This window comes from Fringilla coelebs (genome assembly GCF_963513975.1).
Source record: "Fringilla coelebs genome assembly, chromosome: 10".
In the NCBI taxonomy this organism is placed as follows: Eukaryota; Metazoa; Chordata; class Aves; order Passeriformes; family Fringillidae; genus Fringilla; species Fringilla coelebs.
The window spans coordinates 25109515-25135356 of NC_140036.1; the positions used below are offsets into that span (position 1 = coordinate 25109515).

General features: G+C 53.4%; 3 protein-coding genes across 3 annotated transcripts in view; all 3 read right to left on the minus strand.

Annotated features, from left to right (window-relative positions):
* The window catches only part of MBNL1 (muscleblind like splicing regulator 1), a 66157-nt gene extending 65249 nt beyond the window's left edge, over positions 1 to 908 (minus strand). The window contains exon 1 of the mRNA XM_084212339.1: positions 810 to 908. The gene's annotated coding sequence lies outside the window, so the exon portion shown is untranslated. The remainder of the gene's footprint in view (positions 1 to 809) is intronic.
* Positions 909 to 12967: 12059 nt separating this feature from the next.
* On the minus strand, positions 12968 to 16738 carry SUCNR1 (succinate receptor 1; the record flags this gene model as incomplete). The annotated part of the gene is made up of 5 exons (XM_084212283.1): positions 12968 to 13915; positions 14127 to 14138; positions 14976 to 15028; positions 16309 to 16398; positions 16651 to 16738. The coding sequence occupies 5 exons, from the start codon at positions 16736 to 16738 to the stop codon at positions 12968 to 12970; spliced, it is 1191 nt and encodes a 396-aa protein (XP_084068409.1).
* Positions 16739 to 19289: 2551 nt separating this feature from the next.
* Positions 19290 to 25691, minus strand: AADAC (arylacetamide deacetylase). The gene is made up of 5 exons (XM_084212193.1): positions 25419 to 25691; positions 21801 to 22023; positions 21506 to 21575; positions 21016 to 21187; positions 19290 to 19938 (listed from the first exon to the last, which is right to left on the minus strand). Exons 1-5 carry the CDS (start codon positions 25554 to 25556, stop codon positions 19330 to 19332), a joined length of 1212 nt encoding a protein of 403 aa, XP_084068319.1. The 5' UTR covers positions 25557 to 25691; the 3' UTR covers positions 19290 to 19329.
* Positions 25692 to 25842: the final 151 nt, after the last annotated feature.

The following is a 25842-nucleotide window of genomic DNA, read 5'->3' on the forward strand; positions in this document are numbered from 1 at the left end:
CTGCTGCGTGCAATCCAGCGTGGTGTTTAGTCACAGAAAACTGGCGGGACATTTGCCGGCAGCAGCAGATTTCGCGGTAGGAAGCTGAGGATCGCTCTCAGAGGATTAATGTCATTTCAGTCTCCCACGCGCTTAACCAACAGCCCCCCAGAGTGCCAGAGCAGGGCTGAGGAGCTCCAGGGATGGACACCCACACCCGTCCTTCCTTGCCCAGGGCTGGCAGGACCCTGCAGAGCAGCAGCGCTCGGCCCCAGTGGGAAATGCACCCAAAGTGGAGCACAGCCATGGCGGGGGTGCCTCACCAGCCCTGTGTCCCCTCTACCGCCAGAACACAACAGATGTTAAACCAGCTCACAGAGCTCCTGTAAGCATGCGAGAACCTCTCTCAACTTTTCCAGCGCAGTAAGCACCACAGGTGATGAACAGATAAAACTGTAGTAAAAGCAGAAGAAAGAGAAGATGCACACGCGGGCGCCATGGCAGTGGCTCCCGCGCCGCGCTTCTTCCACGTGTACCTGGGAGCAGGCTGGTGCTCGCTCCGGGGGCCGCTCCTCCACGCCACAGGAGTCCCAGTGGACCCCCAGCATGCGCCACAGAGGGTCTATGGTGGGTCTGCAACTTTTAATGCTCTTCAGAACCACGGAGTTTTGTTACTCATGCCTTGCATAAAACCATCTTGCACTTACTGTTCATTTCTCTAATAAATTATTCAAGTCTTCACTAACTCAAGACAGCGAGGCGCATACGCGAAAGCAGCGTAAGACAGTGAAAGACGACAAGGAAACCGTCCAGCTTTGGGAACAACTCACCGTCCGTCCCCGACGGCCGCGCTGTCCCGCTGCGCTCGGCGGGCTGGCGAGCCCCGCTGGGGGCTGGGGCCGCGGCTCGGTGCCACCTGCGGCTGCCGCGCGGGGCTCGGGGCACGGCAGCGCGGCGGGCACGGCCACCGCCCCCGGGGCCGCGGGGCCAATTGCAGCCTGCTGCTCTCCGCCGGGTGGCTGGCCTGGGGAAGCGGTGACAGGCCGGAGAATGACACTTACCAAACCTAGGGGGCCGAGGGAGTGAAGTGAGCCTTCTTGCAGCGGTAACCACGGCCGCGGGCTGGGCTTTGCACACGTATTTTCTTAAGGAAACAAAAGTTACTTTCTGCTAGTAAAAAAGGACGCGGCGGAGGAAGTGCTTTGCATGGCGCTCGCTGACGGGAGCTCACTCGCATCGATCGGGGACACGGACACGCGGTTTGGAGCGTGCCGGTTGCAGAGTCTCCCTGTGCCCCATTAATCTGCCCGCTGGCAGCTGCTGGGGAAACGGGCTTGTGCCGCTGACATGGGCCACGGCCCGCGCTCCCTGGAAATGGGGCAATGCCTGGGGCGGCGCCCGGGACTCCTTCCTGCTGCGAGCCGCAGATAACGGCTGCCTGGCCTCGCCAGCCAGGGGCTTTCAGCCCATTTTTGCTATTACTGCTGGGGTTACCACCAGCTCCAGGCTTCCAAAGGCAGCAGCCCTTCCACCTAAAGCTCTGCTGCACTCAGAGCAAGCTGGAAATGTCCCTCGCTCAGCAGCCCAGGGGGAAAATGCCGTGGTGCCCCACCTTCACTGGCCATGCCAGCTTTAGTACACCCGTGCAGCGGCTCCTGCCCGGCAGTGTCCGTGGTGGGCACGGCCCAGGGCAAGGGGTGTGCGGGCAGAGCTGCAGGGGAAGGACCGTGTGGCTCCGCTCAGCTTGCCAGCTGTGCCAGCTGTGCCGTGCAGCCGGAGCAGGGGGGCTCGTACCCACAGCCCCCGTGCCAGGAGCAGAGCCATCTCTCTGAACCCGGGCCCTGCAGTACCCGAGCTCGGGCCGTGCTGCAGGTGCAGCTGGAGGTGCAACACGCGGCTGAGCAGCCTGGAAGCGCTGCTGAGGGATGCTGCAGCCAGCACAGCCGTGCACAGGATTTCCTGTCATTTCTTTGCGCTCCTCCACCGGTGTCCCCCTCTGCTCCTGCCCTGCAGAGTGCTGCTGGGTTCACCATCCCACCCTACGGAGTATTGCAGGAATTGAGGGAACAGCTTTCCATGAGTGCCTGAGCCTTGCTCGTGGCATGTAGCACGGCCCCAGCTTGGCCCCAGCCCCAGCAGCAGAGTGGGGGGAGCATGTCTCTGTGTCTGCACAGCCTCCTCACAGAGGCTGCCCCAAGAACTGCCCTGTGTGACAAAGACAGGTCCTGAGTCCTGATTTCAATCACTAATAAATAATAAATAAAATTAATTACAATAGTCACCTGAGAAATATGCATTCCACTTACAGAATTTTGTGCGTTTTGGCAGGGATATGGATGTCTGCACTAGGGGTCTCTTCCCATCCTGAAGCCTTTTTCCAAGCAGAGCGCAGGCACCCTGGTCCCTTCTCTGGGATTCCCAGAGGTTCCATATCTTGGTCAGAGTAAAACCCCCAATAAGAGTGAAAGGTACGCAGAAATTTCACCCAGAGAGATACAACGGATAAGATTTCCCATGGGTGTCAGCTGTCTGTGCAGAAACCCAACATCCTCAAGACCAGAAAAGAGGCCTCCATGGAGAGGGGCCCAGGTCTAGTCTGAAAATCTCAGCTGAAATGGCAGATTTCTCCTTTCTCCTGATACAGCTGTGGCACTGCCAGGCACAGTGAGCTAGCAAACAGCCCTGTTTAATCTGACATGATTCCCTGGGCTGCAAACAGAGAGCAGGGCCCATCCACCTTCCCTGTGGTGTCAGACATGCAGCAGGGGGAGTCTTCATGCTCTGCTGGATGAGTACAACTGCTCGCTGAATACTCACCACAGACGCACTTGTTGGCACATTATGACTCAGGCCATGGTGTGCTCTGTGGCATCGGTTCTGAACTGAGCTAAAACGTGTCGGCAGCCCCACACTGCAGAGGGTGAGCACTGATGGAGGCACAGATTACAGAACTGCCCAGCTTTTTTCCTTTTTTTGTTATTATTCTTGAAGAGTCCAAAGCCTGAAGTTTTTCTTAGGCTGCAATTATTAAAATAATGAGTTCCTTCAGAAAGGCAGCAAGGCCAGCCCATATCATGGTGCTGCTGAAGGGGTTTCTGTTCCCAGCATTTTAGGAGCTTTAATTCGTTCTCATTAAAGCTGTCAATGTCTGACCAATCACTCCACTCCATCCTTCTTATTATTTTTCCAAATTTTGGTCACATCTTTGTTTTGAAAAGTAATGACTGGTAAAGTTTTCAGGGGCAGGAGCATTTTGTTTTGCTTGCAAAGAGTAAGAAGTCTCTGGTTAATCTGTAAAAGATTATCTCAATCAGAGGAAGTGTGGGAACCATATGGACAGTCTCATTTCTCCCTCATTAGGAGATAAAGTGTCCATGCTCCTCATTTCCATCCTAGCATTGGCGATAACAGCTTTGCCTTCCTGCTGGATGTCGTGTCAAACAGATCCAGATTGGAAACAAAGGTCTCCTCTCTGATATGGGAACCAGGAGCAGGATCCTCATGTTTTTATATTAAACCCTAGTGTGAAATAATTATAAACTGACCCTTTTGTACCTTCTTGTGTTGTTTAGGCAGCTTTTGTATTTTCTGTGAGGAACTGCGTCACCAAAGCAGACTGGCCATGGGCACGCTGGCCTGCCTGGCACTGGGCAGGAGTGGGAGCATCTCAACATCCCTGAGCTCCATCCCAGGAAGGATTGCTAGAGTCCAGCCATAAAGGAGGAGGAGGTTGACTCAAAAAATAAAACATGTAAGTCACAAAAGTGAAATTCACATATAAATGCAAAGTGCACCAGGTGAAACAACAGACGCTTATTTGCTTTGTTTGGTATTTTTTCTTTCAAAAGGTAGATCCCAAACAAGTGATGCTACTAAAGACATTCCTGCTCTATTCTTTACCTTTTTCCCCTCTTTTTCTTTTTTTTACTAAATGTATCAAGGTATAAAATAAAAGATAGCTTTATGAAGGTCGCAGATTTTCAGGCCTAGGACTTCATTTAGTTTTCTTTTTCAATCCTACTTGTTTTCATCCCAGTGCCTGGCACAGAGCCAGTGGAACTCCCCTCCTTCCCTGCCTTTCACAGCCTCCCTGGGCTTCCAGAGCAATAGCACATTCCTGCCCTCACCGATGCAGCCAAATCAAATATTAGCTGCTGGGAATGTTCCTGGTTTCTCTCACACATCCTCTGGGTGAGGCTCTGGGGCTGGCTGGCAGCGCGGTGCCCGTGATGCTGCGGCACATTCAGGGCACTGCCCGCAGCGCTGCAGCCCAGAGCGGGGTGCAGGAGGGGGCTGCACCTCCTGCACACCTCCTGCCACCCTCAGCACACAGGTGGCATCTCCAGACACCTTGTACAACCAGGATTCGGGCACTTTGATCCCATCTCCAAACCCACCATTTCAGATCTGAGCTGCCCAGCTGTGGGGGGCACTGCCTGTCCCCTAAATGACAGAGGCATCAACAGTTCACAGCCACATTTAGAAACAAAGAGATTCTTCAGGGAAAAACCACAGCCAACTACTTGCTCTCAATATTTAACTGAAAGCACGGCTGCTCTGGTGGAAGCTGTGGAGTTTTACCAAAGTATCCCTTTTGCTTCCAGAGGATTTGTTCATCTGTGACCCAAAACAGCCACGTTTAAAAGTATTCTGCCGTGAAACTGCCATGGTGCACAAGTGGAAGCACAAGGTGAGTCTGCTTTCACACAGAACACAGTGATTCCAGACATGAAGATGTTTCCAAAGGACAGCAATAATGCGCTGTTTTTCATACAGCCCCACACTGTGTAACCCAGCCATGCTCCAGCATGGCCACAGACTAGCGGGCAGTGACAGGGAGCAACAGTCCCCTCCTGCTAAGGAAGGACATGAAAATGACATTTCAAAGTCTGGTTTCATTCCTGTGTGGCCAAGGAGGGCTGTTGCTATTTGGCCTATGCCCACACTGAAATATTACAGTATAAGGAGCGAGGCAGACGTGACTTGGTGACCCCCCATATTTTTAGCCAAGTGTCAAGGATGTGATATTCTCCCATGTTTTAGCAAGCACTGGCCCCAGCAGTGCCCAGCTCCAGCCTGGCACCGTTGGACAGCCCCCTGTGTGTACTTGCACGGCTGTGTAAGTGTCACAGCCCTTCACCGGCTCCGGCAAGCCGAATCCGTGCCGCTCCCTCTGAGAGCGCCGGGCTCGGAGGCCAGGAGGGAAGCGCCGCTCCTGCCCTCCCCCGGGGCCCGGCCAGCGGCAGGGGCAGCGCCGGCACCGAGCCCGGCCGGAGCGGGCACGGCGGGCAGCAGCAAGGAGGCGAAGCACAGCCAGCGGCTCTGCGGGAGCGCCGCGAAGCCTCCCGGCACCTGGCAGGGACGCGGCGTCGCCAAGCCGCCCGCAGACAGCCGGGTGCCGGGAACGCCCGGCCCTGCCCGGGAGCGCCCGGCAGCCGCGGGGACGGGGACCCGGCGTGTCCCCCGCCGTCCCTCCCTGTGCCTGCCGCGGCTTCCGACAGCGAGGGGCACTCCCTGCAGTGCCGGGGCACCAGGGTTCGGGAGCTCCGCTCCAAGGCTCGGCACCAACACTCGCACCAAGCCGGTCCCGGCGAGCGGGGTCCGGGCCGGGGAGCGGCCGCAGGACCTGCCCTGCCCCGGCTCAGGGCACAGCCTGGCCGGGAGCCAGGCAGCACATCGCAGCCCCGGCGGCTCCCCTGGCCCCGGGCAGGCCGGGGATGTGCTCAGCGGCAGGACGGACCGCAGCCGCTTCAGCGGGAGAGCAGCTCGGCTCGGGGGATGCCGGCCGCAAAGAGGATGCTCAGGTGCCGTGGGACAGCCAAGCTCCTCCATGTCCCTGCCTGGGTGAAGGCACTGCCTTTTTGACACTATTTTGAAGGGATGCCTAAAGGTTTCCTCCAGCCTTGCAAACACTCCAATCAATCTATCTTTCTGTCTCTTCAGGAAACCACAGTCCCCAATTTCTTCAGAAGACACTGCTAATTCACACGAGTCTAATTGAGACCTACTTTCAGACACATCCTTTGCTATGAGACACCCTCCAAACAAGCATTTTGTTGCACATGTTTTCCCAGCCTGAGGAATTAACCAACACAGATAAAGTCTTTTGGGGAGGGCACTGGCTTCACAGCATACGAGAGGCCACGTTACTTCACTGGAGCAAGGTCTCTGGCTGACAGCCCTCATCTGGATGCACCAGCCCCATCCTGTCAGGCCCAAAGCAAAATAATCTGAATAAAAATGTAGGAAGATGACAAGAGTGCTGTTTCTGTCTTGCTCTCATCAAGGCCGAGTCAAAGAAGCAATTTCAGGGTTTTCTTCTGTAATCACACATTGCTCAAGAACTGCCAGCAGGATGATGGGCCCCCAGTTAACCAGAGCACAGTGACAAGCACAGACCCCTCAGAGGACAGACAGAACACACCACCCCCTTCACTCTGACACTTCCATGATCTGCTTTTCTGTGACACAGCTGTTCACAGGGCACCCATCCCCTCTGTCAGCATCCAGGCTCCTGGCCCTATTCCAGTGGGCCACAGCCCTTCCACGACCTGCCATGCTATGGACAGAAAACCTGAGCAGTGCTTGCCCAGTACAGACCAATTGGTGCAGTGGGCATACTGGGATGGAGGGTGACACCCCCAGAGCCAGGGTTAATGATCAGCTCATTCTGTAAACACCAGCTGGTTTCTCTAACTTGATATTTGGAGCTGTACTCTTTCTAATTAAGTAGTGACTATAGTTACGTGTCATAAAAATCAGATTGCAAGTAATTAGTCATTAGGTCATATTTTAATTGGGATTTTTTTAAGTGAAAAAGGCATCCTTTTTCTCTTGTGCTTTTGAAAAGGATATAAAGAAAAATATGAAAGATACTATTACAGCAGGAGAGAAAAATAAATAAGAAGTGGCACATCCAGACAGTGAGTCCATTCAACAGATTTACAGTCTGCATGTTACAGGCATGAACCAGAAACTTGCTTTAAAATAAGATTTAAGGAGCCCAAGGACTCAAAATCAAGTCTGTCATGCTAAGAAATACTTTTGGAGAAACTTACATTCAATGCTATCAGTACAACAGGCTGAATCACTGTAATGATAGGCAGCAGCTTTAAGAAAAACTGATTTCTCTGATATAATTCAATATAGGAATAAAGTAGCTAAGAGGAACCATTTAACTGTGTTTATTTTTATCTTTATCTGTGGAAAGCAATGCTGGCTACTACATAGAGTGGTCTGAAAAGCATTTTAGGAGGTAAGCAGTCTTATTCTTCCTCACACGGGCAGCAGGTCTGGAAAAGCTGCTTTCATAAATATGGCAAAAGTCACACCAAAGCCCTTGGAAGTTTGTATGTCACAGTAAGCAGAGGAACTGTTAATGAGAACAGGATAATTGTAACTAAACATTAATTCCTCTCTATTTATTTTGGTACAAGGTCAATTCTGATGTTTTTTCTTCCCTTGCCAAGTTACACCAAACACTCTGCCCAAAGGTGTTGCGGGCAGGAGAAAACAAAGACTGAATTAATCTCTGATGGAACAGGAAAAGTCATTTTGGGATCCTCTGAGGTTACTACTGAAATCCTTCTAGGAAATAAGAAAAATTAAAGCAGAGGAGAGAGCATCTGCTCATCAACTCCAGCTCCATGAATGGGATGAGGATGAAGGAGATGCACTGGTCCTGAGGGAAGGCAGGGATGGGGCTGGGACAGGCACTGAGGGTCACAGCCCTCCTCCTGAAACACAACCAAACCCTGAACCCAAAGGGACTTTATGGAATCAAGCCATCTAAAGCATCCTGTGACACTTCCCTCAATGAAGCAAAATGAGCAGCACGAAGCACCACCATTTTGTAACGATGGCCCTGAAATGCACAACTAATTAAAAGGAAATAAGAAAAACCACCCTGAAAGACAAATGGGCACTGAAAGTAATTTGCTCCCAGGGATCAGGGAAAGCTTATTTCTCTGTGACAGAACTATAGACACAAACCACAGAGAAGCCAGCATTTCTTAGGGCAGCCGATAGCTAAAGCATTCCCTGCAAAAATATTGGGTTGAAATACAAAGAAACTAGAATATCCCCATACACCATAAAGAAAAATAAACATTAGGGTGATAAAGTACTTCCTCTCCTGTCAAAAATGTATGGCTAGATATAAAATCATGGCAATTGAACCTCGTTCATGAGGTTTTTAAATTCGGGCCTCTGTAGAAATGTGCTCTAACAGGATGATGTTTGTTTTCCCTGGCTGCTGCTCACCCTGGAGAGCCCCCAGCCATTGTGCTCCTGCAGGAGGAGGATTTCCGCTGGTAAACCTGCCAGGGGAGCACAACCAGGCATCCCAGGAGCTGTATTTCTTTAGGAGAATGGAAAACTCCTCGAGTGCCAGGAGCTGTTCAATGACAAAGGAGATGTGAGCAGCCCAAGGTCCCCCAGGTGAAGTCATGTTTGTGTTGAGCCTGTCCATAGGCTGATCAGGGGAAAAGAGATGAGGGGACTGTCTAAAGAAAAAAAGAGAAAGTCCCAGTTGCTTTTAAAACTACCGTTCCAAGGATGGAGGGAGCCCCTTGGAGTACTCGCACAGTTTGCCAGGTCAGCTGAAGACAGAGGTGCTGTGTGTCCCTGCAGAGCCGGGGCAGCTCCAGCCTGAGCTGCTCCTCACACCTCCATTTACAGGGGACATTTCCCAGTAGTTTCACTTGTAGCCCAGCTCAAAGGATGGCTTTTTGCACGTTGCCTCTCAGTTACTGTGCCTGCAGAAGCCTCCCTTCACCCCCTGCCTTAGCACAGAGCAGTTCCCCTCACGTTGCTGCACATTTCCCATAAACCAAACTGGGTCACTTTATTTCTTACAGGAACTCCTGATTCCGTCTGACTGTCCCACCACAGCCCTGCACCACAATGCACATACAAGCTCTCTCTCCAGCAGATCACTCAACCAGGCTTCCCCAAGAAGTGCCACATTCTGCAGTAATTTTTTCTGCTGTAACTTAGTTAGTTATAAAAGAGACTTTTGAGAACGGTCACCTCATTCTTACCTGTTCGGCTTGCTCATTCCTTATGCACCTGTGGCACACAGCACAGGATCCTTGTGCAGGCAGGGAAGCAGCACCACGGCTCCTATTTAACCCTTTGGGCCCCACATCCTGTCCAATGGAGCTTCTGGGGCAGGTGGGACCCATTGCCTCCTCTGGCTCATCAGCACTGCCCGCTGCTCTGGCCCCTCACCTGGGCAGAGGACACTCCCCAGCCCGTGCCCAGCGCTGCATCACCTGCCTGGGTGGGCTAACACCTCCCTACTCCCCCCAGGGTGTTTGGGCAGCTGGGCTGTGCCAGGCTCGGTCCCCACCTTTCCCATCAGAAAGAAGGAGTTGGGCCGACAGCAAGTGGACCGTGTCTGCCCCTGAACAGCATTCACCAAACAGGGCAGGCCTCTGGGAAGGAAAAGAATTCCTGAGACCAAGCCTTGGAGCAGCCAAGAGCACAGGATTTATTTCAAAAGGCAGCAGGCAAACTGCTGGATTGCTTCATTTATCAAATAACTTAATTGCTTCATCGGGACGGTTATTTGTGAGACCTTCCAGCCTGTGACTCTTATGTGGCTGTGTCAGGAAGTGAGGCAATAGTGCAAGAATGAACAAAGCAGCACTTAAATGTTCCACTTCACTTATGTGGGTCAAACTCTCAACAAGACACAGAAAACTGAAAGGAAAATGAGTCTTGCAGGCACCTTGCTCTGGCATCGGCTCCCTGCAGCGCTCTGCCCCCAGGTGATCCTGTGCTTGGCTCAGACCCCGATGCTGCTGATCCAAAAGCTGCTTGAACAAACAGGTGAAGCTCTAGGTGTTTCTGTGAGTGTGCCTGCACACCTGGGGTGCTGCCCAGAGACCTCGCGGGGCTGCTGACCTCACCTCACCTCACCAGCCAAAGGACAGACTGCCCAGAGGGTGAAGCTCCTCCTGGGCTCCAGGAAGCCTATTTTTAGCTTACATATTTTTAGAAAGTGGAAACCAAATTGAAACCAAGCAGAAGTCAGCTGAATTAGTATCTTCATTACTGTCAACGTGAGCAGTTAAACTCTGAATTGCCAGTGCAGCAGTGACATGTTCAGGACACCTCTGCTGGTGTCAGCTCCCTGCAGGTGCCCAGGGCAGCCAGGAGACACCCCTCACACACCACTGCGCTGGATCCACGACCCCTGTGTGGGCAGCCTTGCTCTTCTGGAGACATGTTCTTATAAATCATTATTGAAACAATGCAGAGCAGCAGCTGCTGCGGCACAGAGCACTGCAGAGAGCTGGGGCAAGGAGCAGAGGCAGCCGACCCCAGAGCAGCGCTGCCTGGGCAGTGGCAGGGCAAAAGGTGATGGGAACAAAGGCAAACCCAGGAAATTCCCTCTAAATGTCAGGAAAAACATGGCAGGACATTTTACACATTCCAAGCTGCAGAGGACCTGAGGTCTGGAATGAATAAGAAATAGATCCATGTGTTTTCTTGTGGGTGTGGAGCTGGTTGTGAATGCCCTCCAAAGACAGGCTCCTGCAGCTCACACCTAACGGGGAGGCTGAACACAGCCCAGTGTCCTGGCCCTGTGTGTACCTGGGAAAGTGGCTGCAGGGCTGGGAAAGCCAGGGGCAGCCCCAGCCCCTCGCCCTGCCCTCACCCCTCTTCCCAGGAACAGTTATTTTTAGGTCACTTACCGCCACTAAAACATACTTGGACTGTTTTCAGGCTGACTCACAGCTGAATTCCTGTTCTGGAGGCATTTTCAGTCCACACCCAAAATAAGGAAAGACAAAACAAAATGAAACCAAAAAAATCCTGTCTGAATCAGAACCAAAGCCTGTGCCCAGCTGTGCTGATGCCAGTGCCTGCAGCCCAAGTGTGGCTCTGCCTGGGGGAACCTGCACCCACCTTGGACCTGCTTAGCCCAGCTCAGGTGAGCCAGGAGCTCTGGAGCTTTATTAATTGAAATTTCTCCATGTACCACTCTGGAGTAGAAGAATTAAGCAGAGAGGAACATGCCTGCAAAGCTTGAACATAGTGGTTTATATTCTCTTTTTCATCGCATTTTTAATTGCAAAACCAGCAGCATCACAGTTAATTGTGTAACGATCAGAGATTTCCCTCATTAGTTTAGGGAAATGGAAGTGATGGAGACTTTAGAGATTGCCTCTAAGTCAGAGGTACAAACCAGGGCTGTCTCAGAAGGGGGAAGGACCAGAGCCCAGCAGGTCTTTGAGTCCCTCTGAGGTGCTGGGGCTCTGTGTGGAGCCCCCAGCTGAGGAGAGCCTGCTGTGAGCAGGGCAGATCACAGGTGGGATGGAAGCAGGTGAGGGAACCTTGGGGGCTCTGTTCAGCACTGTTCAGCTCTGCCTTTGCTCCTTTCTGATGATGGATCTATGGCATATATTGACAGGAAGAGCACAATTTGGGGCTGATGAGCACACATGGGTCAATGCCATGCCAGTGGGCACTCGGGCAGGAACCTTGGTGACTCAGTCACTCAGAAGGAGCAGGTGACCCTGGTCACCTCAGTGGACACAGCAAAACAAATAATTGAGTCCATTAATCCATGAAAACTCTCACCACACACTGTTTACAAAGAGAAATCAGCTCCTGGCCATCGACACAGGGGCATGGGATGCCACATGCTGTACAGGCACCTCTCTGGAGAGGGCAGTGGCACCCAGTGTGCCCCTGGCTCCAGCCCTGCCTTGGGGCTTGGGCTGGACTCCTTGGGCAGGACAGGGGAGGAGGACCCAGGCAAGACCAGGGCAGTGACCCTGGATGCTCTTGGGCTGGCAGTGCCTCCTCTTCCAGCAGACCCAGCCTCGAGGAGGAAGTCTAAATTGACAAAGCACCTTGAGCTTTTGCATGGCTGTCTCTGTGCTAAAAAAACCCAAAGCAAGTAAGTTTCTTGCACATTTCTGCAAAGAGGACAGGGTCACCTCCCTGGCAGGCCCAGAAGTGCTGCTGCTGTGTGGGGCTGGGGACCAGACCCTGCTTTGATAACACTGTGACAGGGAACAGGGCCGTGTGACAGGGACCAAGACAGATACTGAGGTTTCATGGACACTCAGAGATCAGCAAATCAAGTAAAACAACACGGAGCAGACTTTTCCTAGCTTTTAAAGCAGTTTATTCTCCGGGGGCTGGTGCCAGCAGCACAGTGAAGCACATTGCAGGTGACTGACACATCAAGAGCAGACCCCAGGCTGAGCTGGGGGAGACCTGACCCGTTCCCTGTGCTGGGGAGTCCCTGGGGCCTGCAGGAGTGCAGGGGAGGGGGCTGCCCACACCCTGCAGCCCTGGGCCAGCCCAAGCTCACAGGAGCTCGTTGCTCCATCGATCTTTCCCCTTCTATTTGAAGTCAGGTCAGTCCATTGGAGAGCAACTTGTGCTGCTAATCGATCCTGCAGGGATCAGGCAGGGACTGGCTCCTCATTAGCTCCTGGTTCATTAGTACAACTGCTAATGAAGTTTGAACTCTGAGGTCTAAATTCTGCTTCAGGCTATAGATTCCACGGGCACTTATAGACAGTTATAATGAGGATAGGTAGCTCCACACCCTGGTAAGTGGCTGGGTGAGTGCCCATGTGAGCGTGCCTGGCTGTCCTGTGACGTGTGAAAGCACGTTTTGTCCCAGCCCAGGCCCACGTTATGGCTCACAAAGCAGCTGTCTGAGAGCAGTATGCTTTCCCTCAGAGAGCTGGATTGATGGCCTCTTGATGACAGCATTAATGGGCTCTGGGCTCCCACTGCTGTCCTGCTGAGAGCAAGAGCGTTCCTCCTGGCTTGCTGGAGGCAGCTCAGCAGAAGTTTCCTGTACAATAAGGTAACAGGTCCATTTAGAGGAATACAATCAGCTCATACCTATTCTATTGCATAAATAAAGTAATCTAAAAAATGGCACATTGCTGAATGCTCTCCCTAAGAGAGTTCCTCCCAGACCTCTCCCACTACAAGGGGTCTGCTTACTCATTCACTTCCCAGTGGTTGCCAGCCTGCCCAGGAGCTGTCTTGTTTTGGCCATCAGCATCTCCCTGAAGTGGTCACCCATCAGGAAATAAAAAACAGGATTAATGGCACTGTTTAGAAAGGCAAAGGGTCTCGTGATGATGTAAATGGTGCTGATGACTCCCTGTGTGTACTTAGAGACGTTCAAGGCTGGAATTCGGGAGGCGATCCGGACGTTGCGCATGACGTGGTAGGGAGTAAAGAGCAGGGAGAAGATCACCACGGTGAGGATCACCAGGGTCAGGGGCTTCTCCAGGGTCAGGGCAGAGCGGATCTGCTCGCTCCTGCTTTGGAGAAAGCGAACCATCTTCACGTAGAAGCAGCACATGGTCAGGAGGGGAATGAGGAAGCCAAAGACCGTCAGGAACATGCTGTAGACGAGGTTCCTCGCGGGGTCTCCAGAGCTCGCGTAATCAAGACACTTGTAGTTATTGGCAGCTGTTAGAGGCTCCAGGAAATGCAGCAGCGGCAGCAGCTCCAGGATCACCCCGATCCATATGGCAACGGACACCACGACAGCCGTGCTCCTCTTCTGCAGGATGTGGTCCCTGAAGGGGTGCTTCATCAGCATGTACCGGTCAACGCTGATAACGGTGAGGAAGAGGATGCTGCTGTACAGGTTGGCGTGCAGCAGGAATCTGTTGCTGTGGCACAGGATGCTCTCTGCCCACTGATCCTTGGAGTAGCTGTTCACCAGTATTGGCAGAGTGCACAGAAATAGCAAATCTGATATGGATAAATTGAACAGGTAGATGTTGCCGCTTTTCCATTTTTTCAGGCAGAAAATATAGCCAAACACCACGATGGTGTTTCCAATGGCACCTATAATGAACTCAAGGCTGTACATGGTGGAGAGATAATACTTTTCCAGTATTCTGTTTGTCAGAAAATAGTCACTGGTCTCGTTCACAGCCTGGAAAATCAAGAGAAAAAGAATAAAGACCAAACCCAAGTAAAAGATCATTGCACAGTTATTGTTATATCATTGTTGTAATCAGTGAATGCAGCCTGCAATTTCCTTCCAGCCTACAGGGTAAGTAGATATGTGACCTCAAACATCTCTCACACACAGGACTGGTACTTGCAGACACTGATCAGAGTTACAGAAGGAGATGAAAACTCACCTGAGCAAAGACCTGTGTGAGGAGCTCAAAGCGGGAGCATCACCTGAATGAAGGCATCAGTCACAGCGTGCCAGCTTGGCCAAAGCCAGGGCAGTGCCAGGGGTCAGGAAAGTGAAACCAGCCCATGGGTGCCCTGTCAGAGCCTCGTGGAGTCATCTGCCCCTGTTACCCAACGCTGGTCCCGTGGGTCCTGCCTCGTCACCGAGGAAGAAGTTTGCTGACAAGGCTGGGGAAGGCTGACCTGGCTGGGGAGCCAGGAGAGATGTGTTTGTTAAATTAACCCAGCCCTTAATGGAGCACTTTGTGAGCTGTGCTGGAAACTGGGTATCAGAATTGCATGGAGGATGGAGCACATCTCCTCTGCGTTCTGCCAAAGCTTCCTTCAAAGCTGCACCACACATGAGCTTGCTTTCTCTCTAAAGGCTGGTTAAAAAAACTGCTTTCAGCTACAGGGAAGGAAATAGAGCAGGATCTCAAGTGTTTACTCCTCTCCCTCCTCAGCAAAGCCACCTGTCCCTGTCGCAGGACACAGACAGCTTTTGGTGAGAGCCTTGGATAAAGTGTCAGCAAACAACTGGAAAGCAGGGAAAACCAAATGCCAGAAACCAGGATATAGATCAAAACTGAACCCAAGCTAAGGTTAAGCATTTCCAAACGTGCTTTGGTGTCAAGAACTTGTTCACAGGTCTCTGTCCTCAAAGCAGAGATCAGCTGTATTTCATTATGAAGGGAGATCATAAGGCAGAGCAAAAACTCCATAAAGCCATTTCCATCAAGCCTCTACACTTACTCTGTGTCCCCCAGGAGACAGAAATGCTACAGAGAGTACTTGCTCTGCCCAGAACTCACCTGCTTCACCTGTTGAGCCCTGTCTGCTCGGTTCTTGAGGAGAAACTCAATACCTCAGTGAGGTTATAAATCTAGAAAGCACATCAGGGACATCAGCACTTAAAAGAGCGATAATAATTGAAAGTTCAGTATGGACGGATGCATTAATTTAGCAAGTTGTTAGGAGAAGGCTGATGGATCAATTTTAAGGTAAGAACAAAGAGCAGTTAGAAGCGCACTCAGAAGCGGGTGGAGCAGCAGAGTCCATCGCTGGAGCCTTACCATGGCCGGGGCCGGTGCTGCCTCGCCGCAGGTCCGGCAGAGCTGTGCGATCCCGGGGCAGCCCCGCCGCCTCTCATTCAATCATTAACGAGTGGGGCGAAGGCGGGATCTGTTTGGCTGAGCTGCCGAGATGCGAACAACACTTCCCCTTCGCAGGAACCCGCGGGGAACCAGCCGGGCCGCCCGGAGGAGAGGGCACCCCCTGCTCCGGTCCCATGCTCTGGGACAGCCAGGGGCTGCAGGAGGGCAGAGCCGGGGGGACGAGGAGCACTAACTCTTCATACAGCAGCACATCACCACTCCACAGCTCCCTGCTTTACTAGCGTTGCTATATAAATTATTGGCAAAGATAAAAATATAATAATGCTGCTAATGCAGAGTGGCCAAACCCCACTGCAACTAATTCCACCCCCTCTGCCATGGGCAGGGACACTTTCCCTGGAGCAGGCTGCTTCAAGCCCATTCAATCTGGCCTTGAGCATCCTCAGGTATGGGGCAGCCACAGCTTCTCTACCTTTCTCTCCCCTTTATTGTGATGTACTTCAGAGCTAGCATAAATATTAACCTTATTAATATATATAAAAAGCTATTGTAGTTTTTCTCTGTGAACAAGGCCAATAAATCAGTTAATATTTAGGTATTACAGAAGCTGATTTAAAATTTCCCCCATGGCTAATAACTGACACTAGCTTCTCATTTACCAGCTTTTAAATATCTTGTTCATTCAGGCAACTGCTGTTGCACTGGAGGATAAAACAGGGCTGAAGAAATGGAGCATTTCTTCCTTCCTGCTGCATTAACTCCTCAGAAAACTGATGAGGGAGCAAGAAATGCTCCTTAATGTCATTTCAGTAGGTTCAGATTGGTCCCTGCTTTACAGCTCTGCGACCATTGCTTCAGTTGGTTGTACTTGTAAGCAGGTTTCTATCCCCTAGTTCTTTTGAGGCTGTCCCAGTCACACATTCCATGGGGAACACCTGAGCTGGCTCTCAGGAGCGGGCTCTGCGGTGGCTGGCACTCCAGGCCTGCTGCTCCCAGGGCTCCTGGCAGGGCAGGCTGCAGTGCTGCTGGCCTCTGCTGGGGCTCCAGCCCAGGAACCAGGAGGGACCCGAGAGCGCGGTGGGGCGGGCAGGGCTGGCAGCCTTGGGGCCCTCCCCGAGCCCTTCTCGGGAACAAGGGCCTGGCTGAGCACACCAGGAGCAATCGACCAACGCTGCCAAAAATACCAGAAACCCAAGAGTACTGCCCAGTTCTGGGCTTTGGGGTTTTGGTGGTGCTTTGTTGGGGATTTTTTTGGTTTTTTTAACCAGTGTAGTACTGCAACAAAAAGTTAAGTATTCTTAACAAATGGGTGATGGGGAAGCCCAGATTGGTGGGGATACTTCAAGGATGCTTCCTTTCCTACTTGACTCACCTGCAAGCACGAACCCCCTCTCTTCATACAGTTCCCACTGCACCCTGTGGTAGGAGAGTCTGTGATCAGTCTCGCTGTGCTTGGGCATCCTGGGAGGGTTTGACCTCTGCACCCAGAGCTGGCTCCCAACGGGGCTGTGAGCCCCACCATGGTGAGGCTGAGCTTTGTCCTTGACTGTCAACTACCAAATCCCATCCTCCCTTTGAGGGAAGGCTTTTGGAGACCAAAGCCTTCCCTTGTGGTGGTTTGTCTGTTTTCTGGTGTGGATAAATGGGTTGCTTACTGCAGCTCCAGCCTCTCCTGCCAGCAACATCAATAGTGCAGCTTTCACTGCCTCATTTTGTGCCTCACCAGGCATTTCCAATCCCAAAAGTCTATTTTAGGAACCTAAACAAAAACATACAGCCCAATCAATCATGAGTCCATATTTAGGTGCTGGTGCTTAAAAGCCATTTACTTCTGGTTCCAGGAGCATCCTATAAAAACGTACAAGGGAAGGTTGGCAATTTTTGTCTGGCATTGTTCCTTAAAACATAAATTTTTCTCCTGCCTTACAGGCAGGCATTCAGTGTCCCTGACACAGCTGATGCCTGAGCCACGATGGAGGAAGCACAGTATTGGTGGCAGTGTGGACAGGGAGGATGGCCCAGGTTTGCTCCAGCTGGGCTGGCACAGGCACCTCCAGCAGCCCTGAAGGGAGGCAAAGCCACCTGAGGCCAACACTTCAGCCTAGTGCTACCCTATCCACAACATCCCAGAGCTGCAGGGCAGCAGAACAACCAAAGCCACTCTGGCTCACAGCAGGGATGCGATGTGGGCACGTCCCTTCCAAACCAGAACCACAGCCATCCTCCCCGAGCAGTCTCTTACGCAAGGTTCTCTTCCTGGAAACCCCAGCTGGGCTCATTCCATTAGCATTTACCACCCAGAAATGCCCATCCCAGGGAACATTCTTGTGGACAGGACCCTAAAACTGTACAGAAAATCAGACAAAAGCCCCAAGCCCAACTTCCTCAGGAACACTAAGAGGCCGTTAATTAATCCCAAATGTGGGAGAAATAAAACTGCAGTGGAGCTGCCTCTGGCAGCAGAGAGGAGCCCGGTCTGTGGTGAGCGTTGGGCTGTGCTGGCAGTGCTGCAGGGAGGCCCAAGGAATGCCTCCCAAACCCTGTGGGACTGAGCCCAGCAGCACAGATGTGCACCCAGAGGGTGTGCAAAGCTGCAAGGAGAGACCTACCCGACCACTGCTGCCTCCCTCCTGCACAGCCCAGCCCAGCCCAGCCCAGCAGCTCCCCACCCTCAGCAGGAGCCAGGGCAGAGCTGCAAGAGGGGCTGTCTGCAGCAGCCACCCTCGGGCTGCAGCACAGCTCCACCGCTTCCGATGGACGGGACACCCCAGGGACAAACACTGCACTGGAATCAGAAACAGTTTAATGTTCGTATTCATCTGAATGAAGATGGACAACAGCAATCAGCCCCTACACATTCCATCTGAACAGGCCGCACACACTTGGGAAAATAACCCAGAATTATTGAAGATTCAGTACCTTTTATGCAAAAGAAAAGCAGGATATGTGAAGTACCGGCCCAGTGGTTGATTTACTTAAACTAACAGCCAACCCTTGTATTCATGCTTCAGTCAAAAATTTTAGGGTTTATATTTAACACACTAAGCATTTACACAGAGGTTATCTGTTCCACACAGCCAGCTAAACTATGTTTCTTTTCCAGGCCTATAAAGCTACTAAGCTAATTCTACTTTTAAGAAATCATATGTGAAATCTGATAAAAAATTTCAAGGACAATTAGAACACCTAGTACATGACTTAACCGATAAGTAGAGCACAGACCATGAAGCAGTGTTATCCTAAGTCTGGGGCCTTCACAGCTTCCTTTTTCCAGTGAATATCCAATGCTGGTTTGATTCACTAATTCCTGCTAGTGCAAGGATTAAAGAAAGAAAGTAGGAGTAAGATATGTGCTTAAAAAAAAAAAAATGAACACAACAACAACAACAAAAAACCAACTACACAAAACCCCCAAAACAAACAAACAAGCAAAGCCCAAAACACCTGCACAATTTTTTAGCCATCCCTTGGGTTTCCAAGCACTTCCCTCAAGCTGTGCCGGGCAGGAAGAGCAGCCCCAGCCCAGCCTGTGATGGGCAGGTCGCTGCCCCGAGCCTCCTGCAGCCTCCTGGTGCTCCCCTTCACCCCATCAGCCCTGGCAGCAGCGGGGCCCTGCTGCCACATCCCGCGGAGACAAAGGGACAGGAAGCACGTCCCGTGTGCCCACAGCCACCGGCCCTTGGGCACAAACCCCGGGCCGAAGATGCGATAGGAAGAGAAGAGCAGCAACAGAGACAAGACACCAGATCCTGGAGGCAGCAACAGAGACAAGACACCAGATCCCGGAGGCAGCAACAGAGACAAGACACCAGATCCCGGAGGCAGCAGGGCCAGAGGAGGAACGCCGGGGCAGTCCTGACAGTCTGGGGGTTTGAGGGTCAGATGGTAGCACTGGAGGAACGTGTGGGCTGGGATCAGACTGATTTCCTGCCAGACAAGGTGAGAAACGCTCCAGCCCCAGCGCCGCGGGGATTGCAAGGGGGACGGCGATCGCGGCCAGAAGCCAGCACGGCTCCGGTCACCCTGGGCACGCGAGGGGCCGACTTTGCGCTCACAGGTTCTCCTTCAGCCAGTCCAGGCAGGTGCCGAGGAGCCGGTGGCCCAGGGACAGCTCCAGAGGCCAGGCCAGGAAGGTCATGGCGCCGTGGAAGGCGTCCCCGGCGTGGTGGTGCGTGACGGGCAGGCCGGCGGCGCGCAGCCGGGCCGCGTACATGGCGCCGTCGTCGCGCAGCACGTCGTGCTCGCAGGTCAGGATGAAGGCCGGGGGCAGGCGGCGCAGCCGGGCCTCGCCGGCCAGCAGCGGGCTCGCCCGCGGGTCCAGCAGCCCGGGGAAGCGCCGGGCCAGCCCCGCGCCGGCCAGGGCCGGGCCCCGGTAGGTGTGAGCCCCCCGCATGTCGGCGGGCAGCCAGCGGCTCCAGTTGACCAGGGGCAGCAGGGCGCCGGCCTCGGGCGGCACGTGGCGGTTGGAGGCCATGGCGGCGCGGAGAGCGGGGTCCGAGCCCAAGTACTCGCTCCAGAAGCGAACCATCAGCGCCCGCGGCAGCAGCGGCTTGTGCGCGTTGTCCCGGTAGGACGGCAGGTCCAGGTCCAGCGCCTGCAGAGCCGGGTAGATCAGAACTTGGGCTCGGAGCTTGGTTTTGACTTCAGGGTCCTCTGACAGCTGCAGAAACAACAGAACCCGTTGCAAAGAATCTGTTAAGGTGTCGATTCTCCCGCACTGACAGATCATCTGAGGTGAAGAATTAAGACGCATATTTTGCGACCTGAGCAAAATAAGATTATCGATAAAACCAGGATAAAGAAATTCTGAATCTACAGGCAGGTTACCTAAAACAGCACGCTGTAATAAAAATTCTCAAACATCAAATATAATTTCATTTTATTTTTTATATTGAAGGATAATGATTTTTGGGAAATACTCCTTCTGAAATGTTGATGCTTTCTGAAGTATTGACAGAAGATTTTCTATATCTACTGAAAATTTCTAGTCTTACATCACAAAACTTTCAGGTTTCTGGGTCTCCTCACTTCACTCAACTTAGAGCATGTTCATCTCTTTGCTTTTTAACCCTGAGATGTTACAACTCAAGCAATTGCAATTCTGTGTGTTTTAGAGATGTAACAAATAAAATGCGATGGATTGAACATTGACATTTCTTATATGCCAACCTTTTCCCCTCTTCACTAATAAATTTTCCATTTTCTCCCTCATTTTCTACCTTCAGCATCCACAGCAAATTCGCCACCATTCCCAGGGTTTCATTACACCCCAAACAGGTCCTTGAGAGAGCAACAACATCGTGCTGACTTTATTTAGTACAGCTGAAGGAGAAGTGCAAAAGGCACCAGACTGTATGCACAGACACCGCAACATTTAGTGAGGGTTTTTTTGTTTGCATGTTTTCCCTGCTATTTGCATCTTTATGAGTCACGTAGTTAAAATTCCCTTTGCAAACATCATACCTAAACCAGTCAACACGAGCTTAAGGTTAGAGTGATGTAAGGCCCGACGTGAGGGCAGAGAGCCTTTTCCAGGGGACAGATGTCTGGATGGCACTAAAGCTCCTGCCATGCCACTGAGTGGCTCAGGCACAGCTGCCTGGTCCCCAGAGCCCTGTGACGATCCCGCAGGCTGTGACATCCTGACAGACCACGAGAGCAGCACGTGCTGTGAGCTGAGCTTTTCTTAGTGGCACTCCAGAGTGCTGATTTTGAGCTGCACACCTTTGTGTCATACCTGCTGGGCCACAGCTGCAGCCAGGTTGCCCCCGGCGCTGTCCCCGGCCACGCAGACCCGGGCAGGGTCCACCCCGTACTGGGACAGGACCTTGCTCTGCAGGAAGAACTTGGTCACCGAGTACACATCTTCAAACTGGGCAGGGAAATGGTGCGGAGGGGCCAACCTGTAGCTGGGGGAGCAAGAGAAGTGTGTTAGTACCTGCAGTTAATAGAGAGAAGGGCTTGCTCACATCTCCCTGCTGGGGAATGTTTGTTTCCGTGCCCAGGGAACCGTCTGTCCCAGCTTTATTACCCACCCATCTCCATAAAGTCAAGATAGCCACCAACCACAATTCTCCACTGTCACCCTGGCAGCCTCTGCTCACAAATGTGTATAAGTCAGCAGGAAAGCACACAACCAAATACAGAAGCATTGAAAAATCAGATTAATTGAAACAGATTAATTTACTCCAAACCCTCATCCCCTCTGGAAGGAGAATATCTCTTACTTGACTGACACCACGACAGCATTCAGCTGGTTTGAAATCCGCCGTGACAGGAGATCGTAGCCGTGCATGCCTGGAATGAAAGCCCAGTGCGTGTGAGAATGGGCACACACACACACCTGCCTGTTCCCCTTGGCAGCACTTCCAGCTGACTTTCCCAAACCTCCCCCTGCTTTCAGCTGGTGACACCCCAGTCCCCTGCCCCTCCCTGTGGCAAGTCCCACAAACAAAAGGCAGCGCTTGGCAGGGCTGTGGGATCTCTGGCACAGACCCAGGGCAGCGGTGCTGCGGAGCTCACCTGCGTCTCCCAGGCACCAGCCGCCGCCGTGGAAGTAGAGCACGGCCCTCCTGAGCCCGCCAGGCGCCCTCCGGGGCAGGTACAGGCGCACGGGGACGCCGCTGAGCTCCGTGTCTGTCACGGTGACATTTTCATCGGAGGTGGGAGCCACGAGCTCCACTGCCGTGATCAGCCTCAGGCCCTCCATGTAGTTCATCAGCCCCAGCAGCTCAGCCGCCTCCGACTGCAGCACGAGACAGGGCAAGCTGTTTCAGGGCAGCCTATTCACTCTCAGGTTGCATTCCCACAGAGGCACTGATGCTCTGCGCAGGCATGTGAAGCTGCTGTGGAAGTCACTGTAGCAGGCCAGAGCAGAGTGCCTCCACCTGAGCCTGGCAGTGCCAGGAGCACTTAGGGCAGCGCCCACACTGCCACCAGAGCCAGAGCCCAGCCAGAACCCGGGCTGCTGCTTCGTGCCCACACTCAGACTCCTGCTTGGTGTTCATGTGGGCCACTTCTGCAGCCCAGGGTCCAGCTCAGTGACCCACCAGCATCAGCACGGACATGTCCCACAGAGAGCCGCCCATACTCCTGGCCTGCTGCTGGCACCAGCAAGGCATGGGGACAGCCCAGGGAGCACACTGCAGAGCCACCCACAGCCCCTGCACTGCTGCTGGCACCAGCATGGCAAGGGGACAGCCCAGGGAGCACACTGCACAGCCACCCACAGCCACCCACAGCCCCTGCACTGCTGCCAGCACCAGCATGGCATGGGGACAGCCCAGGGAGCACACTGCAGAGCCACCCACAGCCCCTGCACTGCTGCTGGCACCAGCATGGCACGGGGACAGCCCAGGGAGCACACTGCAGAGCCACCCACAGCCCCTGCACTGCTGCTGGCACCAGCATGGCAAGGGGACAGCCCAGGGAGCACACTGCAGAGCCACCCACAGCCCCTGCACTGCTCCCAGCACCAGCATGGCAAGGGGACAGCCCAGGGAGCACACTGCAGAGCCACCCACAGCCCCTGCACTGCTGCTGGCACCAGCACAGCACAGGGACAGCCCAGGGAGCACACTGCACAGCCTCCCACAGCCACCCACAGCCCCTGCACTGCTGCTGGCACCAGCACGTCCACCAGCACCCCAGCAATGGGACGTGACCCTCTTCCCACCCCAGCTTCATCACACCACAATTGAAACAAAAAGAAATAAAGCCAAGCTCTTACACGTCATCTGAAGGTGAAAAAAGATGAAATTCAGAGCAGGTTTGAGTTTTATAAGGAAGAAAATAGCCAAGCCTGGTGCAGAACCTGTTTGGAGTTTGGCTTCCAAGAGAAATTTTATTGTCCCCAGGAAGAATGTGAAACCCCCACACTGACTGGTCACCTGCTGATAGGTGTAACCTCTAGCCTTCCTACTGTGATAGTGGAAGTCAGACAGTCTGACCCTGCTTGGTGTATTTTTTTTTTCCTTCAAATTGTATTTAAATAAACTGTTTAATCATCATCTACACATAACCAGGTTTTGAGCAACCTGGTCTAGTGGAACGTGTCCCTGGCCTTGGCAGGAGGGTGGAACGATATGAAATTTAAGATCTTTTCCAACCCAAACCAGTCTGGGACTCTGGGATTCCATGATCTAACCTTCTTTTTCAGGAGCTAGCGTAGCACAGAGCTCAGCCCTTGCTGGCAGTCTTTGACAGGGATTGTCACCACATTTTTGAGTCACCTCTCTCTGAAGGCTTGGAGCGGGTGATGCCAGGGGGAGCCCTGCCAATCCCAGTGTGCTGGAATTGGGAGGGAGATGAGTGGGCAGGCCCTGGCACACTGCAAAGGGAAGCACAGGTCCTTGCCATCAGCTCCACGAAAACAAACAAACACTCACACCCCTGCCAGAATTGCCGCTTTAGCCACCACATTGACACAGTTTGCATAAACACGTCTCAGTTGTTGCTTTTCCCCCAAGGATTAACATCTTGAAAAAACAAATATCTCAGTCAAAGTGAGTCCTGCTGTGACTCCAATGAGCTTGTGAAAGCCCAGTGGTGGGAGGAATTCCCTGAGCCCCAGCACTGAGGGTTTCCAGAGCTCTCAGAGCTGTTTTCCACAAGTGGACAATTTACATTGTGGAAAACCACAGGGCTGCTGCCTGTGGTTTCCACGCCATTATCAATAAAAAGAAATGGTGCCCTCATCTGAAAATCCTCATTGTCCCAGTGTGAGATTCTTGGGCATTATGGGGAAAGCCAGCCACTTTGGGGCTGGGATCCTTGTGCTTTGGAAAGCACAAGAGGCTCAAACACTGCAGCAAGCAGCAGGTTTGCTCTCAGAGGCTGTTCCCCAGCTTGGCAGCACATGGATGCAGGACACAAACATCAGCAGGCCCGGGAGCATTCCCAGCCTCCCTGCTGCAAAGAGGGGGCACCGAGGGCCTCTGAGCTCACCCAGCAGGGCTGCCCAGCTGGGGCTCCCCAGGAGCCACCACAACAGGGGACGGAGATGTGCCATGTCGTGGGGCTCTTGGCACACCCTTTTGGGAGCTCAGAGAGAGTTCTGCTGCCCAGGAACGCTCGAGGGTGGCACTTCGTCCCCTTTGCTCAAACCAACTGCAGGGAGTCAGAGAGACTGCACTCTGAAACACAGCCCTGCCCCAGGTGACCTCGAGTCACTGCCCGGCCATTCAGGATGTTCTTGGGACAATTTAGGGCCACCTAACTCAAATTGCACCGGTGCAGCTCCAGGGGGCTGTGGCTGTGCCCATCCCTTGGGATTATGGTTTCACAGGAGATGAGAGCCCAGTTACAAAACGCCTGCCCACAGCCCCACTGTTCCCAGGCAGGCAGACACAGCTCCACCTTGCAGGGAAATCACAGCACTCCTGCGGCCAGCGGGGCCCTGCCGAGGGGACAGTGCGACCGAGCAGGCACCGGGCGTGCCTGGGCAATGAGCTGCCCGTGCCCGCCCTCCGTGCAGGCTCCCTCCAGCAGGGGAAGCAGCAAGGCAGCACACCGACACTGCTGACCACAGCTTCTCTCTTTCTCACCACTCTCATCTTCCACCACCTCAGCCCCCGAAATCAAAGCAGGAGTCCCGGACACGCACCAGGAAACTCCTCATCCTCCCTGCTCCTGCAGACCAGACAGCCCTGGAAAGGCACCTCGTGCCAACAAGGGCTGTCTCACACTGAGATGTTGTTTTGTGTGGTTTTCAGGCCTTTTTGCCAGTGGATTTCCATGAAACCACAAAAATCAATAGAATGTGAGAGCTGCTGTAGCGTTCCCTCCCCGGGCAGCCAGTGCTGCCGGGGGAGCTGGGCACAGGGAGCCAGGAAAGATTCAGGCGGCAGGGCTTTAGCTGCACAGCCCTGCCAAGCAAGAGGAGCTTGTCTGTGCTTGTCCATCCAGCCACATCCCACGTCCCATTCGTTACTCTGAACGGCCCTTTCTCAAGGCTGCAAGATTAAACCTTTCCTGCATTTCTTTCTGTCACAGTCACAGTCAGTTCAGTGCTCCATTTCAGCCACTCCTGCCCTCGGGTCCCCGTGGGACACACGCAGCAGACACACACCCTGCCGTGTCCCCGAGCCCCCGAGAACCCCCCTGCCCTGCCCTGCCCTCCCTCCCGGCCCCAGACCTCACCAGGTGCCCCAGGGCCCTCAGGACAGCCGAGACGAGCATCACCGTGCCGGGCTGGGCCAGCTCCTCGGGCAGCGGGCTGTAGATGTAGTAGCCGAGGAGGGCTGTGAGGAGGCACAGGCACAGCAGCTTGGCTCCCATCCTTGCAGGCTCCGCTCTGGCGCTGCCGGAGCAGCTCTCACCGCCCCCCAACAAGACAGCACAGGGCAAAGTTAATCCCGTGTTTTGCTTGGGTCCCGGCCAGGAGGTGATTTCTGTCGTATCACCAGGGGCAGAGGTTACTCCACTGTGCAGCTTCCAAAACAACACCTTTCCCCAGCAGTTTCCCCATACCGCCTCCGGAAGCCGCCGAGCCGGCCCGCCCCGCACCGAGCCTCCGCTCCGAGCCCCGCTCCGAGCACCGCGCCAAGCCCCGCATTGAACCCCG